General features: G+C 42.9%; 1 protein-coding gene across 1 annotated transcript in view; it reads right to left on the bottom strand.

Moving 5' to 3' along the window:
- adamts16 (ADAM metallopeptidase with thrombospondin type 1 motif, 16) overlaps positions 1-18,015 on the bottom strand; it is a 226,589-nt gene that overhangs the window by 17,780 nt on the left and 190,794 nt on the right. The window contains exon 18 of the mRNA XM_080216078.1: positions 12,589-12,715. Within this exon, the coding sequence (XP_080072204.1) occupies positions 12,589-12,715 (127 nt within the window). The remainder of the gene's footprint in view (positions 1-12,588; positions 12,716-18,015) is intronic.

The following is an 18,015-nucleotide window of genomic DNA, read 5'->3' as shown; positions in this document are numbered from 1 at the left end:
AATGGGCAGATGATATTTTTAAATATAGATGAATATGGTACTTTGAAACTGAGGATGGGACCCCAAGCAAATAGAGAACATCCAGTCCATTCTAAGTCTTGACATGGCCTTGTATAAAGAATTTCCCAATGTAAGTCTTAAAGTTAGCTTTTATTAGTTTGAACGTTCTCTTATCCAATTTCACAATTTAATTCAAAATAATATTCCAGCATTAACTGATCCATATCATTTGTGATCTTGCATACCTCTATGAGATTATGTAACAGATTTAGCATTCCAAATAACAAAGTAAAAAATTATGAATTCACACTGGCAATGCAATGTCCAAAATCTTGATAAACAAATCTTGCAGGCAAAATAATCTGCCCAATGTTCTATACCTAAGTGTCAATTTGCATACTGTGCCACTATCATGGCCAATGATTGATTACCTCTACAGGACTTGAATAGTGGCACTTGTGTATGTGGCGGAGAGGGAGTGAGAAGGAAAGAGGGAGTGATGAGGAGGAAGAAGGAATTTGAATAACGGGAAATGGCTTTCATTTTGGGATAGAGATTGGCTTGAGTTGGAGTTGGCAGGGAACACATCCATGCTGACTCCAGCAGACCTAATGTCACTTCACACTCTAATGAGTGTCGATTGGCAGAATGTGGGCTTCTGGCCATCACCAGGAGGAGGTCCCACTTTGGAGAGCTGTCGGCCAATCAAATTGGCCAGCAGCTCTCCGATCCCTCCAGGCACAGTATTGTAGTGGCCAGAACAGGCAGTGCAGGGAAATTCCTGGAACTAAGTGCTGACAACCGGAAGAGATGTAAGTGGCAGGGGTCACTGGGCAGGGAGGGTTGGGAAGACTTAGAGAATCTCAGTTCAGGTGCACAGGATTCAGGGGGCTAGACTGGGGGAGGGGCGGTCCAGAGGCCTCTGGGCCTTAAGGACAGACCTCCCCATTTCAGAACAGAATTTTTTTTAAAGGCAACCCCACTCAAAATCAAACTGCTTGTTTATGGGATTTGCCCCCATCAATCTGTCATCTGCCCGTCAGCCTAGGAATTGAGGCCAGGCAAGAAAAAGCATGCAAGTGGCCACTTAAGAATCCTAACTGGGGCGAGAGTTTTCGGTTGAGGCTACTAAGTCAAGGCCGGCAAAATCCTGGAGGGAATCCCATCCATGTAATTTCAAGCTCTCCCTCGAGTCACTTCCTGCTGGTAGGAGAGTATAAAATTCTGGCAATGGAATAAGCACCTGGAGTTAATATTTGCAGGGGAACATGAAAGAGAAAAGAGACTAAATACTAAGGGCAGAGAAAGAAAGAATTAAAGATAACGAGAGGGAGAGCAATTTGAACTGGTACTCAGTGTTGGAAAGCTGCAATGGAAATTAGCAAGTAGTGGGATAGACAGTAACAGCAGGAGTGAACACTTGTGAAGGGACAGTAGGAGCCAAGACATAAGTTAGAAGAGGAGGCCATGCCTTTTAACTGCTGGAATGCTCTTCACTTTACCATTGAAAAGGACAAAATTGGGGCTGCATTTTATTCCTCTGAAGGCTGAAACAGAGTTTTGAAGGCTATCGGTGAAAAACTTCACCCTTGTTCGTGGTTGGAATTGTTCAGTGCTGCTGAAAGTGAATGGAGTTTTGGCTGGAATGCCAAATTCTCTGTTCTCATATTCAGTGGGGCAAGCACAGACTGGATTGGAGAATCCCACCCTAAATAATGAACTATCTTTGTCCTGAACAATATTGCAAACTGCCCAATTGGACTGATATTTATATATAAAGTGGGTGAGATTCTCTGGCCGTTCACGCCAGTGGGATTCTCTGGTCCTGCTGCGGTAAACAGAGATTTGGTTGAGTGCCAATTCTCTGTCCTCGCTGGGAGTAGTGGCGGGGCATGAACAGCCAGAGAATTCCAGCTAATAAATATTTTATCCAGTTTAATAAAAGTCAGAGAAATACAAGAACAGTTTCCTGCACTAGCTACTAAGGTGATGGTGGGAATGTGTTGTCTCACACAGTGTAGGCAGTATTGGATCGTGCTCAGAGTTGAATTGCTCCCATTTCTTTCACATATCACATTCTCACTGTGAGAGAAATGTTAAGGAATCTGCAAATAGGTAGCAGGTCATGGTCTAAATTAGTTTCTTTCCCCAAATAACTCAAGCACTCTGCTTTAACAATACTCTGTTCAGTGTTTTCTGAAGTTCAAGTTCTTTAGGACATTTAGTTTTTGTAGACAAAAGAACTAGGATTCAAGCAATAATTTTTATATTAAAGAATCTGACTTAAAGCCCCTCCCATAATACAGCGACTATTTAACATCTGTTGGTGCTGCTAGCAAACAAGCACTCAGATGAACAAAGAGGATTTGAGAAATTAGAACACAGGAACTAAAATTCATGAGAACCAACCGAGTTACTGAATGTGTTGAATGACAGAGGTGCAAATTAGCTCTTGAAGACTGAGTTTTATTAGATGTTTCCAACAATTGGCATTTGACTTCTAATCAGGGAACAGTAAACTTGACATGTTTAAGTGTAAAATTATGGGTCACATTTTTCAACAGGAACTTAATTAACAGCTGTGTTGCAGCAAACTGTTCCCTCCTGCCCAAAACCACCTGTCATGTTGTGGGTGTGGTGCCAATCAGAACATAGCTGGTACCAAACGGGGCTGGCTCTTCACATTTCACACATGTCGAAGTCTGATTAGTAATACGAGTATTAGTAAGTAGCATGTAAAAGTTGTGGCTCCGCTCGATGCAATTCTGGAAGTTCTGATTAAATTTCCCACTTAAATTGCTTCATTTTCACAAGTTGATATCATGTTGTGGATTTCCAGCACTTGCAATTCTAATGTTATGTTGCGGCTGTTACGGTATCGTGAAGAGATTTCAGACTTCGTTAGGTTGATTGGCCATGGTAAATTGTCCCTTAGTACCACGGGGATTGGCATAGTAATTACGCGGGGTAACGGGGATAGGGCCTAGGTGGGATTATTGTCAATGCAAGCTTGATGGGCTGAATAGCCTTGTTCTGCATTGTAGGGATTTTATGATTTATTAGAAACACAAGGCATTTATTGATAACAGATTGTGGTTCAGGGGGTTTATACAACACGAAGGCTGCCCTGGGGCACAGCCCAATTCTATCTGCTCACAACATGGTCCCAAATGCCCGAGGGCTTTCTCTCTCTCTGGTGTGATCATTCACTCTCAGTTCCCAATGGTCCTTCAAGTCAGGTCACTCACCTCTGCTGTACTGTCTTAAAAAGACAGTCACCACATCTACAACAAATATCCAAGTACCTTTTTGTTTCATCAACCACATGGAAATAGAAAGGATAATGGGGTACACTTTCCACTCAACTGCATTGAATTTTTAAGCACAATTCAGCCTATTAAAAGATTATGGAATTTTAACTACAAAATATATTCAGCATAAATTGAGGGCAAATTCTCCCATGGCTCTGCCTGTGGACTCAATGGCAGACATGGGCAGTAAAATTTGGCGGAAATCCAAAAATCGTTTCCATGCCAGAGTGAATTTCCTGTGGGAACTTCCACTGGTGCCTGTCTTGGTGGATGGACTAGGAAACCAGCTCGAGCCAGCATGAAACTGCTTTGCATTGCACGAATGGGATGCAGATAAAGGTCTGATCAGAATATTCCCTGCTCCAGATTCTCTGTGATGCCAACAGGAAAACACACCAGTCTGGAACAATGTGGTGTGCAGAAGTCAGGATTCACCTGTACAATGCCTGAGGGTGCCTCCAGAGTTCAGGATGGAGGCCAACAGATCCTAGACTTTGGAACATCACAGCATTGGGGTAAGCATCTATAGGTGGATCTTCCAGGTTCAGAATCATCAAGAAGGTCTATCTTCCAGCTTCAGATTGTTCCTGGAGATCCAGCTTCTTTCTCAGGAAATCCACCTTCTTTCTTCCACGCTAGGTCAGTGATGTCAGGTGCCTTTCCAATATGGTGCCCAGATAGGATTGCAGGACTCACAACCATCATAGACACCCTGCTATGAAAATTGACGTTAAACTGTCATAATTAATGAGGTTATGGCCAGATTATAGTTTCCTGCTGGTCTCTGTGGCGGGAAGCAGCCATGCCCTTGTCCCCACCATGTTGTTTCAGATAGATTCTGGACCAATGTGTTTTGCCACCGGCATTGTAGAGATTTGGTTTTTTTGGTTGCGCGGGGGGGGGGGCGAAAAAAAAGAGGGTAAGACTCTGTTTAAGCCTTCAACTGCATCCTATTTGCAGGATGCATCTGGCTTTCCCAATTGGCTCTGGAGGCACATGCAGAAAATCCCACAGGAAATTCATGCCAGCAGAAAACCGATTTTTGGACTCCCACCAAATTCTTCCCTTCCTCCTGCTATTGAACTCATCGGCAGGTGCGCGGGAGAATTCCATTGAAGAGGCTGAACTTACGGAAAGCTAAAGCACTAAAACAAGGTAATGAAGCAGTTTATGAATGATATGGGACCCCGGTCTTTATAAACAGCAGCATAGAACATAAAAGCCATACTAAACCCATATGAAACACTATTCAGCCTTAACTGGACAGTTGTGACTAAATCTGGGCACCATATTTTAGCATGGATGTGAAAGCTTCAGAGAGGATAGAGACAGGATTTGTTGGAATGGTTCCAGGAATGGAAGATGGGTGGATAAGTTGTAGAAGATTATTTCATCTCCTTGGAGTAGAGAGGGTCAAGAGGAGATTTGATAGAGTTATTTAAAATGATGAAAGGTGCAGAATAAATATCGTGAAACTGTGTCTAATTGAAGGATCGATACCAGAGGTTCTGGATAAAAGCACCAGAGGCATCCTGAGGAAAGTAACATTACACAATGAGCTGTTAGAATTTGGAATCCACTGCACCTGATAGGGTGGTGAAAACACGTTCAGTTGTAGCAACACCAGATTCCTCTTGTATACTTTCTTAGTGCTCAGACTACTGTGCTGTGGCATCCACAGTCTGTACGGCCAGGCGCTTTCCTGGGCTGGAATGTAACCAGTGATAACATTGTACCTTATGTATTACGACCAATGGTAACAGGCTGTAAGGGTCAGCAGACCCAATAAACCATGTAACCAATTACAGAATGATGTGATGATCAGCTGACCAGCTGCTCATCAGTATAAGTAGAACCTGTTGGGAATTCTGAGGGGGGCTTGGAATGGCCCACAGTGAGGCCTCAGGTTTGGACTAACGAAGTTTCTTTATTAAACCCTTTCTTTGATTTATAAGTTGGAGTAAGGTTTGTTATATTTTTGTTGTCTATATTTGAAGAGTTCTTTCTGGATGAATGGCTATCACTTATCCAAAAAAAGATCTGCCTCGTTTGAAATTGGTTTTGGTTTCAAAACCCTTTCTGGCTTTCCTCAGCTGCCCAGGCCAGTAACACAATTCATGTGGCAATAAACTAGAAGGAAAATCCTGCCCTACAAGGTCTGAACTTTCGTGGTCTGATTTTCTATTGTACTCTTAAAAGAGGATATGGGGGAAATGCTCAATATTTATATATAAAAAATGAAAGCTACTGCTTATTACAAAATGTGGTGCACAAATGTATCTGCTGCAAGTCTGCAATGAGGCAGGGATGCCAGATACTGTCAAACTTCCTGTGCAGATAGGAAAATTACACTCAGCATTTATCCCACCATGAATAAAAAATGTCACAGATTCATACCAGTACCCACTTCCCACTCCCACGCCATCATTCTTCATACTTGTTTTCCCTTTTACTCCACCTACTGCTTGGCACCACAATGCTACCCTTTTACAACTTTGCCGCTACCTAACCCCGCCAACAAAGCAGACTGCAGAGGCGGCTGAGCAATACGAATACATACATGAGAGATGAAGTATTGAAATAAATGTGGAGACCAACTACGTCCTCCTGGTCAGCAGAAGAGGATTTAAAATCTGGCCAACATCCATCAGAAATTGATCAAACAGAAGTTTTTCCCACAAGAAAGTTCAATCACAGGGTTTCCATCTCTTGCCCTTTTAAGGTGACAATTGCTTTAAAGGCTGAAAGCTGTCCAGAATTCCTTTTCCCCTCCTGCCTGTGCACAATCGTTTATTCTCCTGTCAGCCCAGTCCTAATGGTAAATATTAAAATGAATCAAAGCAGGAAGTTTGACGTCTGCGGTCTTCATTCGATGCAGGGAATCACTTGCCTCCCTTTCACCGCCCAGTTGCAATATCAATGCTGGCAAGGAGCTCTGGCTAGGCCTTCACCGCTGATCCTGTGGAACCCTGGGATGGTAGTTCTTCTCGCAGCTGTGGCAAAATGCTCAGTGATGACGTTGCTGGAGTGAACGAGTCCAGTCGTGGACACATTGGGCCCGATTTTACCATCAAGTTGCCCCCATTTTTGGGCGAGAAAACATGATAACGTCGGGCGTGAGGCGAGTAAACCGATCCACGGCCACCTCCGCGGCCGTTCTCCTTTACCAATGGCTGAAAATGGCCACGATTGGGACTGCACCCGAAACGGGCACCATGTCAATTTAAATGCATTTGCATGTATTCAGATTGACTTAATGGGCTGGACGCCCAAACTTACCAGCACTCCTGCTTTACCACCATAGTCGCCTGTCCAGATTCGGTGTGAAACAGACATGGTCCACAAAGGTCCGATTCGGATGCTCCTGCTTCTGAGAAGGTAAGTTCAGAGCTTCCAGCAATTGGGGTGGGGTGGGGGGGGGGTGGAAGAGGGTGTCCGCTGCCACTCTGCATGCGATCAGTGGGGGAGGGGGCGGGGGGAGATGGGGTCTGCTGTCAGTCTGCATGTGATTGGTGGGGAAGAGGGCCAGGGGGCTGTGATCAGTCAGGGTGGGGGATAAGGGGGACAGTAATGTTGTGAGGGTTGGGCATTGTCTGTGAGACCAGGGGGAGGAAAATCTGTCCCAGGAGTGATGTGGCAGGGGAGCGTCTGTCTATTCTATTTTACTGCGCATGCACAGTTGAAGGCTCCGATCGGAGCTGCAGCATTTCGGGTGTGTTAAGCCCCACCAACAGGCTTCTGCAACATGATTCAGAATCACTCGTACTTTTCTTTTTTGGGCAGGTTGCACATGGGGGCACCTGAGAACGGGTCTAAAAGTTGGATCTGAAACACTCCCAGTTTCAAGTCCGCTTAGAATTAAAATAACAAAATAGGGCCCATTTGCTGCCTTTTTCAGAATTTAAACCTTGCCTATTTTGGCCTTGACACAGTTTGGTGTTTCTGTATCCTAACATTTGGCCTAGCATCCTTTGCAACTGCAGTGGTGATTTTGCAACAGCCCCTTCTGAAAATTTTGTCTGGACCCCCCCCGCCAACCCCACAAACCCTGCAGCAGTGGAGTGCTCCCTCGTAGTGACAGGAATTCCACTGGAAACCCACCCTGCATAGTTAGTGAGCCTCCCCCAGGACAGGTGGCTTTACAGTGGGCTCAAGATGGTGAGCTCAAGTTCCCCTGCGACCCAGCACGAGGAGAGAAAGGCCATTGGGGAACTCAATTCTCTACCTGGCACCTACAGTTGAGAGTTTTTTTGTTGGGTTTCCTTGGACAGGCAGAGTGGTGAGGCTGAAGAGAATAAAACTACTGATAGAATGTTTTTAATATCTTGAGCTGCCAGTTACAGAGCTACACTAGTAGAAGCCGAGGCAAAATTTCTTTAATTCATGGGGATAGCAGAAAGGAGAGCAGAAGAGCTATCTTAAAAATATCTAATTTATAAAAATTTTATTTAAAGCGTGCACACAAAATATTATTGCAACATTAAAATGGCAAAACAAAAACAGTGAAAAAATATTTTTGGTGTTTTGCAGAAGCCTATGCATGAGGAATGTGGTATCTAACAGTTAAAAGAAATGGGAACCAGTCAATCTGCTGACTTTGTGATGCTGGCAGGTTCAGGGCTGAAACATGACACTTGACACTGAATATCGGACATTCCAGTCTGATGACCAGAATATTACAGTTTGTCTAGTCTGGTTATTAAGATGAACCTTAATGAGGTAATCGGATGGAGAAAGGTAGTTGCTTGCTGGCGACCAGCCATCAGCCTTCATAAGCCAGAATGGCTGCCGCCAGTTAGTAAAACTGGCAAAGAAATGCTATTCATATCAGCTGATGAAACATTTTTAACTGTGTTCGCACTTCAGGAACTCCCGGATCTACAGCACTTCAACACCCTGCAGCGTTTTGGAGCCCAGAGGATTTGGTTAGTCTAACCGCTTTGAATCTTGAGAGTAATCTGACACATGAAGTGCTTTAAATTTCGAGTGCCTTACACCCGCAGATCCAGACAGCTGTGTTGCTGGCCATAATATACCAGTCAGAGGTAGACCACAAAAGCTGTACTCACCACAAAGCTCACCATTAAAAGCTGATTTGTCAAAAAACATTTATTAGCATTTGAAGAGTTTGTTCAATGTTTACGTTTGGTCATTGCACATGTAATGTTTCCATCTCACTTTGAACACAGGAGGAGAGGCAGTGCTTTTACATTTTTATGCATTTATAACACTTCAATCGGTTAAAAGAATATGATAAATGTGGCTGCATCGATAAGACTTTAACCTAGTAAGAATAGTGGAAGGAATCTGGTTAAGACAGGTCTGAAAATGAAAGAGATAGAAGATAAACCAGGGCCAGAATTTTATATGAAGAAAGCAGGCTTGCACCTGACCTGAACCCGCATGAAATTATGTGACAAGATTTCGGGTGAACGTTCTAATGTTATTGCATATGCGAGTGATATTACGGTCGACAGGCGTGCATAGAAATTGGAAGCGTGCCTGACACTTAGAGGGCCAATTAAGGCCTTTAATTGACCAATGGAGAGCCATTTTACATTGCACGTGCAATTTTGTGATCGTGGCACAGGCAACATGGGCAGGTGGCCAACATGTTTTCCTCCTGTTCTCATGCAGGGATGGTATAAAAGGGTCCCACAGCAAAGGCTCTGTCTCATTAGTTTTGCATTTTTCTGAGAAATTTACGTGACTTGGAAGGTTTCTGTGACATTTCTGGTGCATTCCATGCGTGGATAATTTTCTTTTGGAATACTTCTTTTTGGCCACCTTTTTCTGAAGATTTAAGCAGAGTACAGTCTTAGATGCACGAGACAGCGTCTCATGCATTGTTTGATAATGGGGATTATATACTGAGCTAGTGGGACCAGGAGAGAGAGAAGGCCAGGTGACTATGCAGCATCTGGTGGGAGGGGAGGCATTGGCACAGGGGCCATAGAGCCAGTAGGGAGTGCAAGGTGGAAAGATCTGCAGGAGATGTCACTACCCTTCAGTCGGCGTATAAAAGCAGTGTCTAACTACTTCAACATGTCTGAACTCCAGTCTGAAAGAGGCTCCTTTTCTTGAGGGACACCATCACCAGATGATTGGTCAGAGATTGTCTCCAACTGCATGGGTAGCCACCCAATGCTAGTGGTTCTGAAGGTCACAGTGGCCCTCAACTTCCATGTCATTAGTTCCTTCCAGAAGTCAGTGAAGAATCTGTGTACTGTGTGACAATACTGTGCTTTAAGAAATGTGTTTGTCATGTTTCCTGCGAGGAGGCAGTTTTATAGTTCAATTCTGTTTAAATGGAGCTGATTTGTCTGCAACTGGCAGGCCACATGCTGAGCATGCAGAAGGGTAATCACTCCTAATAATTGGGGTATTCGTTTTAATCTGAGTTAATGCAGTTTTGTTATTTTTATGGTTGTCCACTGGGGTTTCACCGTAGGATTTAACTAGGCTGCTTGACAAGTTGAGAGCTAGCCTTACAGAAAGACAAGGAGGCAGTTGTCTGCTAGTATCTGCAAAAGGCAAGGGGTATTTTCTTTCTTTCTCTGGGGTTCTGCTGTGTGAAGCAGGTTTTTCCCTGGAGGCTGCTGTCTGAGAGTGAGAAGACAGATGATGTCTCTCGGTATCTTTGTCCAGAGGTGTTAAAAGGCTCGAGAACTGGCAACTCACATGAGCCTGGCTGGCTGAGTTTCCCAGGCTCTAAGAAACTCAGCATCTGAAAGTAGACTAGGACAGCTTCGGGGAGAAGGTGAATGCCTCGATAGCAATGTCTATGTTCCAGGAGAGGAGTTATTCTTTTATTTCCCCTTTCTCTCATCAGTTTACCTTCTTTCAAATCGGATCCCTTGCATACGCATATCCCCATCCCCACCTGAGCAGGGATCAGACTATCCCACTGGGGTCTGGGATTCAAATCTACGGGAATTCTTCCATGTTCTCACTAGAAGTTGCAAGGTCTTTACTTAGGGCTTTAACCTGTTCTGGCACATTCCCTGCACAACTGGAAGCCAGGCCTGTCAATCAAGCTGACTTTTGTACAGCACTCCTGGATAAGAACACAGGCTGAAAAGCCATTTCCCCCCCTCCATCCTGCCCATTTCTAAAGAACTTAATTTATTTCCTGATTCACAGGCAACAAAATTGATTGGATTGTTAATCGAAAAAGTATGTAGTGTTCCACACAGGATGACTAAGTAGCATTGCTATTCTTACTTGACCTGGGAGTGCTGCAAGCTGATACCTTGGCAAAAATCAAAATAGGGACCCGCTCTCCATTGTTTCTGAGCAAAAAATGTAGATGATATAAATAAGTAAATATCAACAAAATCTTTGCTGTGGTTGTCAAAAACATGTCCTAAGCACATGCATGCCTGTGTATATTAGAGCTGGAACAGAGAAATCACCATTACAACATAATTTTTATGATTCTAACTGTAGAAGGAGCAGAAAATATTCTTATAATTTTTTCATGAAAAAATGAATAGCAACAATATTTGTCTATAAGGATACCAAAGGGACTCAAGAATAAAATTAATTGCCCTTATTGAAATTTTAATGATGATGCTAAACATTAGAAATTTGTGATTGTTAGAAATATGTATACATCTGAATTTGTAACAATCGATCACTTCTCCTAAAGTTAGTTACTGGAAGTCGATTTTGAATACATGATGCCATGAACTAGTCTTCATTAGTTTTTGCCATTATACATTACTTACTATATAACTCAAAATGTGAAACGTTGCTCTTTTGTTAAATAAAATTATTTTATTGTACTGATAACATTACTATAATGTATCTATATGCTACTGTGCTTGCATTATTTACAACGTATTAAATATTTAGGAAACACACTGAACTATTGCTGAAATGACAGGAATGATTGAGAAGAATGCAATCTGCAGTCCATGTTTAAAATGAGCTCAGCAATGTGATTAATGTACTTCAATAGGACATTCTTCCCCCACCCCAACCAATGCTCATATAGCCTTAGACAATTGGACTTACGATGATGCCACATTGCCCAATTTTATTCATGTATTTACTGTAAAGTTAAAATATTTTTGCATTGCAATCTTTCATGTTTGCATTTTTTGCTCTATTTGATCAGAAAGTCAACACAAATTAATATCCCCGTTGCCTGATTCCTCCCGTGTCAAAGGCACATCATATAATTCCTTCAGTGCAGAAACAGACCATTCCGCCTATCAAATCTGCACCGACAACAATCCCTCCCACGTCCTATCCCCATAACCCCATGTATTTACCCTGCTAATCCCACTGACACTAAGAGGCAATTTAGCATGGCAAATCAACTTAACCCACACATCTTTGGACTATGGCAGGAAAACGGAGCATCCGTAGGAAACCCATGCAGACACGGGGAGAACATGCAGACTCCACACAGTCACCCAAGCTGGGAATCAAACCTATGCAGACATAGGGAGAATGTGCAAACTCCACACAGATAGTCATTCAAGGTGGGAATTGAACCCGGGTCTCCGGAGCTGTGAGATAGCAGTGCTAACCTGTGTCACTCTGCCGTCCCATGGGAGTGGTATTCATGCAACTGCACAGGTGATTGCAAGGGCTGATAGAAGGAAAGTATGGAGGCTAGAGGGATTAGCCATGGAACGTGCTGCAATGGTGATGGTTGCCTCCTGTTTACATTTGTATTAGTGTCACAAGTAGGCTTACATTAACACCGCAGTGAAGTACTGAGAAAATCCCCTATCACCGTATTCAGTGCCTGTTCGGATACACTAAGGGAGGACTTGGCATTGTCAATTCACCTAACCAGCACGTCTTTTGGACTATGGGAGGAAAACTGAGCACTTGGAGGAAACCCATGCAGACACGAGGAGAACGTGCAGATTCCGCACAGTCACCCAAGCTGGGAATCGAAACCGGGTCTCTGGCACTGTGAGGCAGCAGTGCTAACCACTGTGCACTGTGTCATGCACAGTGATCTAGTATAAAGCATATTTTAGCAGCAAGAGTTATTCAATAATATACACCAATTTTTTTTTAAAATCTCATTTTTAATCATGGAAATGTCAATTTATAATATCTGCTGTCATTATAAAATTTAATTACATGCACCAACACACACCAAAAAGTATTGTAGAAGCAACTCCCCTAGGGCCTAACTAAACTTAATACTTGCAAATTTTAGGTTGAAAACATCTAAATTGGTTTGGAAAGGAAATCAAAAATCAGTTCAAATTTTCTGTAAATAAATGATTTTAGTACTTTAAGCTCTTACCTCGCAGGACAAGCTTGTACGTTGCAAGAGATGACTCCAGTGGCTGGCCGACTCCTCGGATTGCAGAAGGAGAGGTTTACTTGTGCACGAAGATCGCGGTAACATGCTACTTTTGTGGCCATCCGACCTATGTGAAGGAAACACATTTTTATCCATTTCATGAAAGCATTCATGTGTTTAACAAATGTTAAATTGAAACATGTTTGAAAGCTTTTTAGCATTCTATTGGCAAGCTGCTTGCTGAGCAGAGGGGTGTGAAAACTGGTGGCTTATTCTGTCCAGGTAAATTGGAAGGGAGGGAAAGCAATCCTGATTGAGGAGCACAGATGGGTGGATATTAGGAGGAGAGGTTGAATAAACTCAGATTGTTTTCACCGGAAAAAAGGAAGCTGTGGGGCTGATAGAGGTCTACAAAATTATGAGAGGCATAGGCAGGATGGATAATCAGAGGCTTTTTCCCAGGATGGAAAGGTTAATTACAAGGGGACACAGGTTCAAGGTGACAGGGGGAAAATGTTAAGGGAGGTGTGCAGGGGAAGCTTCCACACAGAGAGTGGTGGTTGCCTGGAACATGCTGCCAGAGGAGGTGATGGAAACAGGCACATTAATAACATTTAAGAGGCATCTGGATAGGTACATGAATAGGAAGGGAATAGAAGATACGGTCCGAGTAAGGGCAGAAGATTTTTTTAATTAGTTCAGGCAGCATGATCAGCACGGGCTTGGAGGGCTGAAGGGTCTGTTTCTGTGCTGCACTTTTCTTTGTTCTTTATTATGGAAATCATCACTAATATCCCCTCTGAGTTCACAAATATATTTTGTAAAACAATTTACATAGATAGATCATACGCATGACAAACAATCCTGTTAGGGATGTTAACATTTAAAGAAGAAATTGAACCACTCGGTAATTGACTGACAGAACTACATCACTCGATTTTACTTTTAACAAATGCTAACTTCATTGTATATAAAAAGAAAAATTAAACAAAGTAAACAGGATTAACATATAATTTATAAAGACTTGTCCATAAATTCAGTTCTACTTTTTACTTCCCTCCAAGATTTCCATTATTTTGAAAAATCTTTACAGTTCATTCACTTCTTCTCTGGACCAAACCAAAGGTAAATGACTGCTCTCTGGAATTTATTCTGATTTCTCTTTGGTGTTCCAGCTGTCCTTCAAGGTACAAGATTTCATGGGGTCCTTACAGTAGCTTTTGGCGAATGGATCCTCCAATTTATTTTAGAAACTCACTACCCTGGATTCCACAGCTACAGCAAGGGCCTCGCAGTGACCCTTGTGCAGTGGCTTAAAACTTCAGAAAACACTTAGCTCCTAATAGCCCACTGCAATGGTTTCAAACTGAAACCAAACTGATCATTTCTCTAACTCCACAAGGTTAACTGGCTTTTATTGAGGATTATTGTTGATTTTGTCCTTTAGCAAATCTTTCAGCTATTTTTGCCTCTTCCAACTTTCTCTGATACTGAACACCATCTGCATCATGAATGATACGTCTAGGTATAGGTCTGGATTTATCTCTCTCCTTCCAAGTGCTCCAAGCTACATGAGACCCACAGTTGACACAGTCTCTTAGCTGTTTTCCCAAACGTTAATGAGTTTTGCTTGCTGGCCAGATCTGAACTGAATTCACAGAGATCCACCCAGCTCCATGGCAATGTGACACGCCTGGCTTGTTCCCAGGTAATAGGGCAAATTAACTACCCTTTAATTCCAAATGAATTCTTTAATTCTGGAAAACACATCAATAACGTATCCTTTAGTGGAAATAATTGCAAACATCAAGGATGCACTTCTTTGGCCTCATGTGCAGTTCACGCTGGAGCCATGCAGGGCCAGAGAATTGTTCGGGATGGGCCAGAGCACATTTAGCACTGGGATTCTCCATGCTCCCGCACCCCGACATAATCTGGTTCACTTCCAGTGAACACGTGAATCAGGCCAGTTTCAAGTCAGATTCTCCCTACTCTCAGACTTCCCTGATCCCCGGGAGCAGGGGGAACCTGCTGTGAATCATTACATGTTTCTAAAAGTGGAAACCAGTCATGATCGCCATGCTGTGTGTCTTGGAGGTCATTTAAGCCTCTCGATGGTTGGGGAAATGGTTGAGTAGTGCCATAGCACTACCCAGGGTGACACTGGCAAGAAGCAGGGCCTGATAGAGGTCCCTGAAGGGGATGTGGCCTTAGTTAACCCTGAGACCTTAGCTGGGTTTCAGTCACTTGTAGGGGGGTGGGGGGAGGAGGAGGAGGAGGAGGAGGGAGGGGGCTGATGTTTATCTCTTCGGGGGTCACAATATCCGTAGGGGCAGAGAAGGACCTTTGATTGCATGGTTGTAGAATTGTGGGAGGGGCTGCTTCGGAATTCCCACTCCCCACCCCAGCTCAGATGTAATCTGGTTCCTTCCAGCGATGGTGGAAATCTTCATTTAAATATGTTTTGCCAATCTGAAGCCGGATCGCCATGCTTCCTGAAAACTCCGACTCTCGGGAGCAGCAGGAACACTTCATGAATCACTACTAGTGTCCAGGTTGGCACTACCAGGGTGCCAGGTTGACACTGCCAAAAGGGGCCCAGCGTGGGCAGGGCTCCTGAAATGGGTGGGAAGTCTTGAAGTTGCCTGGATATGATGGATTTTCAGAGAGTTGGTGCAGACATGATGGGCTGAATGGCCTCCTTCCACACTGTAGGGATTCTAAACTGGCTTGAAATCGATTAAGTATATATAAATGAATATTTAAATCTGCTAATCTGATTCCCGTTCTTGCTGGCAGGAGCCAGATGACATGAGGATCACAAAACGGGTTATCATCGGTGCTAAACTCACTAGCCCCCTCCTGTTGATTCTCCAACCTTGTGCAGTCGCTGCTCGACCTGCGTCTGAATGGGCGGGGTCAGAAAAATGCCCCCAAGGAATCTGTACAAATAATGAGATCTAGGTTCAGTCCTTGTTTAGATAAAATGATCCATCATATTTACGCCAGATTGGGTTACACCAAACATTGATCAAGCACAATTTTATTACAATTATTCTCAAAGTTTGTTTTATTGTACTGCAACTAGAAATTTTAATTTAATCCATTGTAATCCTGAAAATATTCAGTTAACATTAAAGTACATTCAACAGATGAACCCTTTAGTCAAGTGGAGGGTCAGGACAAAATCTCATCTGAGTGAACTCATGCCATCTTACGTACCACCCATAGATCCATTATTAAGGTTCCTTTAAGTCTGGAAATTGCCTTCATGCCCATCTCAAATAGGGCAATCCTGGCAGATATGACAAAACTACCTATCAAACTGCAGTTGAAAAAAGAATAGAGAAAGAAGAAAGGAAATAAGTAAATACATACAGGTCAGTAATATGAACTTCCAATATTTCATCATTTAATGAGTTAAAATGATGAACTGAGCTGAAAGAGAGCACCAAAATCCTGTACTCAAATAAAAATATTACATTAATCAGGAAACCAGATACCATAGTATCCATTTAGTAATATGCTGTGCTCAGCATGCTAATTGGTGAAATTATGTTTGACATTTGCAATGAATATATCCATTGTAATAGTAACATAGCTGGTGTATTTGTTCACTTTATAAAACATTCAAAATGAACTGGATTTCTTTTTAAATAAAGGGCATCATTCTCATGTAAAAATACTCAGGAGATTTAGCTTGTGGCAAGGGAGAGAGGAAGGCCATGAATCATTCTCATCACATTATTTGTGAATTGTGCAATGACATGCTTCAATGCAATTTATCCCATTCCACCATTATGCATAGAATAGAGCTTTCCCAACATTTTTCATGAAGGTTGTGCCTGTTTGAAGGAACAGGCTAAAGTGAAAGATGAGAAGATCTAAAGTCATCTATTTTCCAATTTAGAATGAATAATAGTCCCAAATGTTCCCTCTGCAAGAAATCAAGACCAAGTTCAGCTTCAGGTGAAAACCGTGCCATGAATGAGGTGGGTGAGGATGACCACATCATGGGGGAATGGGAATTTATAATGAGAAAAAGCTGACAACTTAAGCACAATAGAAAATACAACACAAGGCATTAAGATCTTGTACATGGGACATGTTTACAGATGTATTAAGCGAGATTCTGCTGTAGCAAGATGTCTAAAATTGGTCGTTGGTTAGACTTGTTCTTGGACATATAGGTTTTTAATTTTTTTTTGTGCGACAAGTTGCCGTAAGTGCACACTAAAAACACTGTGGTAAACCTGGCATTTGGAAATTGAGTGACTGGGAGAAATGACTGTAGGTTTCTTTAACCAATAAAATTGAAAGATTGAGAAATAAACAGCACAACGGCAGAGAAGGATGCAGAATTATACTGGGTGACTTATACTCGGTGAATTCAATGTCAGCTGCAGAAGGAAAAACTGGGGGAGAGAAAGAGAAATAGGGTGACCTGATGAAGAGTTTTTGTGTGGAATTTAACTTGTAGTTTGCTGGAGTATACACGATTGGAGCTGGAGGCTCTCCAAGTGCTGTACACTTCAGCTGTTTCCAATGCAGCCTGTATGCCACTGGACTGATGGATGCTCTACAAATGTGAGCCATGCACAGCCATTCAGCATTTGCTTGTGACTCACTAAATGCAATGAGCATGTGCACAGCTGCAAGAGGGTCCCAGCATAGTGTTACCTAAACAGTCAGCCAGCCTACTTGCAAGCAAAGTAATTAACACTAACTCCTTGATTGCAAAGTCCGTGGAAGCAATGTGGAATGTTTTCAAAGAACAAAGAACTACACAGCACAGGAAACAGGCCCTACAGGCCTGCACCACCCATTTTAACACTCAGTGAGTGCCTCATTCCAATCCTTCTTCTACCTATGACTTTTGTCTACATCTAGTGGACTCCACAATACAGGGGGATATTGAGTTGCTGCATCTTCAAATGATGGACAAAGGAATTGGGAACAAAGGCTTCAACAGGTATGGGGGCTCCAGTTGCAGTTCTGTAGGTTTATCGTATAACAAGGAGGTAAAGTGGAGGCTGAAGAGAAGGAAAGCTTTGCATGTTGCCTTCTGCCGAGTTGGAACCAGACAACTCCATCTTCTTCAACAAGCAATTTGCACCAAGCATCTTGGTGTCATCTTTATCAGTCTTTTCCTACAAATTGCTCTATCAGAATCTTCCTCTGAATCCCTCATTCTGTGACCTTCCCCCTGCAAAACCACCCCCCCCCCCCACCCCACACCATATCTGATGGCTTCGCACATGCAGATCTCAGCTCTATAGTAGCTTCTAAGGTACGTGCAGTGCCAGTATCTGAGCAGGTTGCGTATGTAAGATCAAATAATGGTACTTTTTGGTCTGTGGAATGAGTAGGTGTTTCTCTCTTTTACTCCTGAATGTGATGGAGCTGAGTAGGTGGCAGTTCTTGAGA

The sequence above is a fragment of the Carcharhinus amblyrhynchos genome, chromosome 2 (genome assembly GCF_965287045.1).
Source record: "Carcharhinus amblyrhynchos chromosome 2, sCarAmb.v2.hapA, whole genome shotgun sequence".
Lineage (NCBI taxonomy): Eukaryota > Metazoa > Chordata > Chondrichthyes > Carcharhiniformes > Carcharhinidae > Carcharhinus > Carcharhinus amblyrhynchos.
Note: the sequence above shows the minus strand (reverse complement) of the source record. Positions and strands in the feature narration are given on the sequence as shown.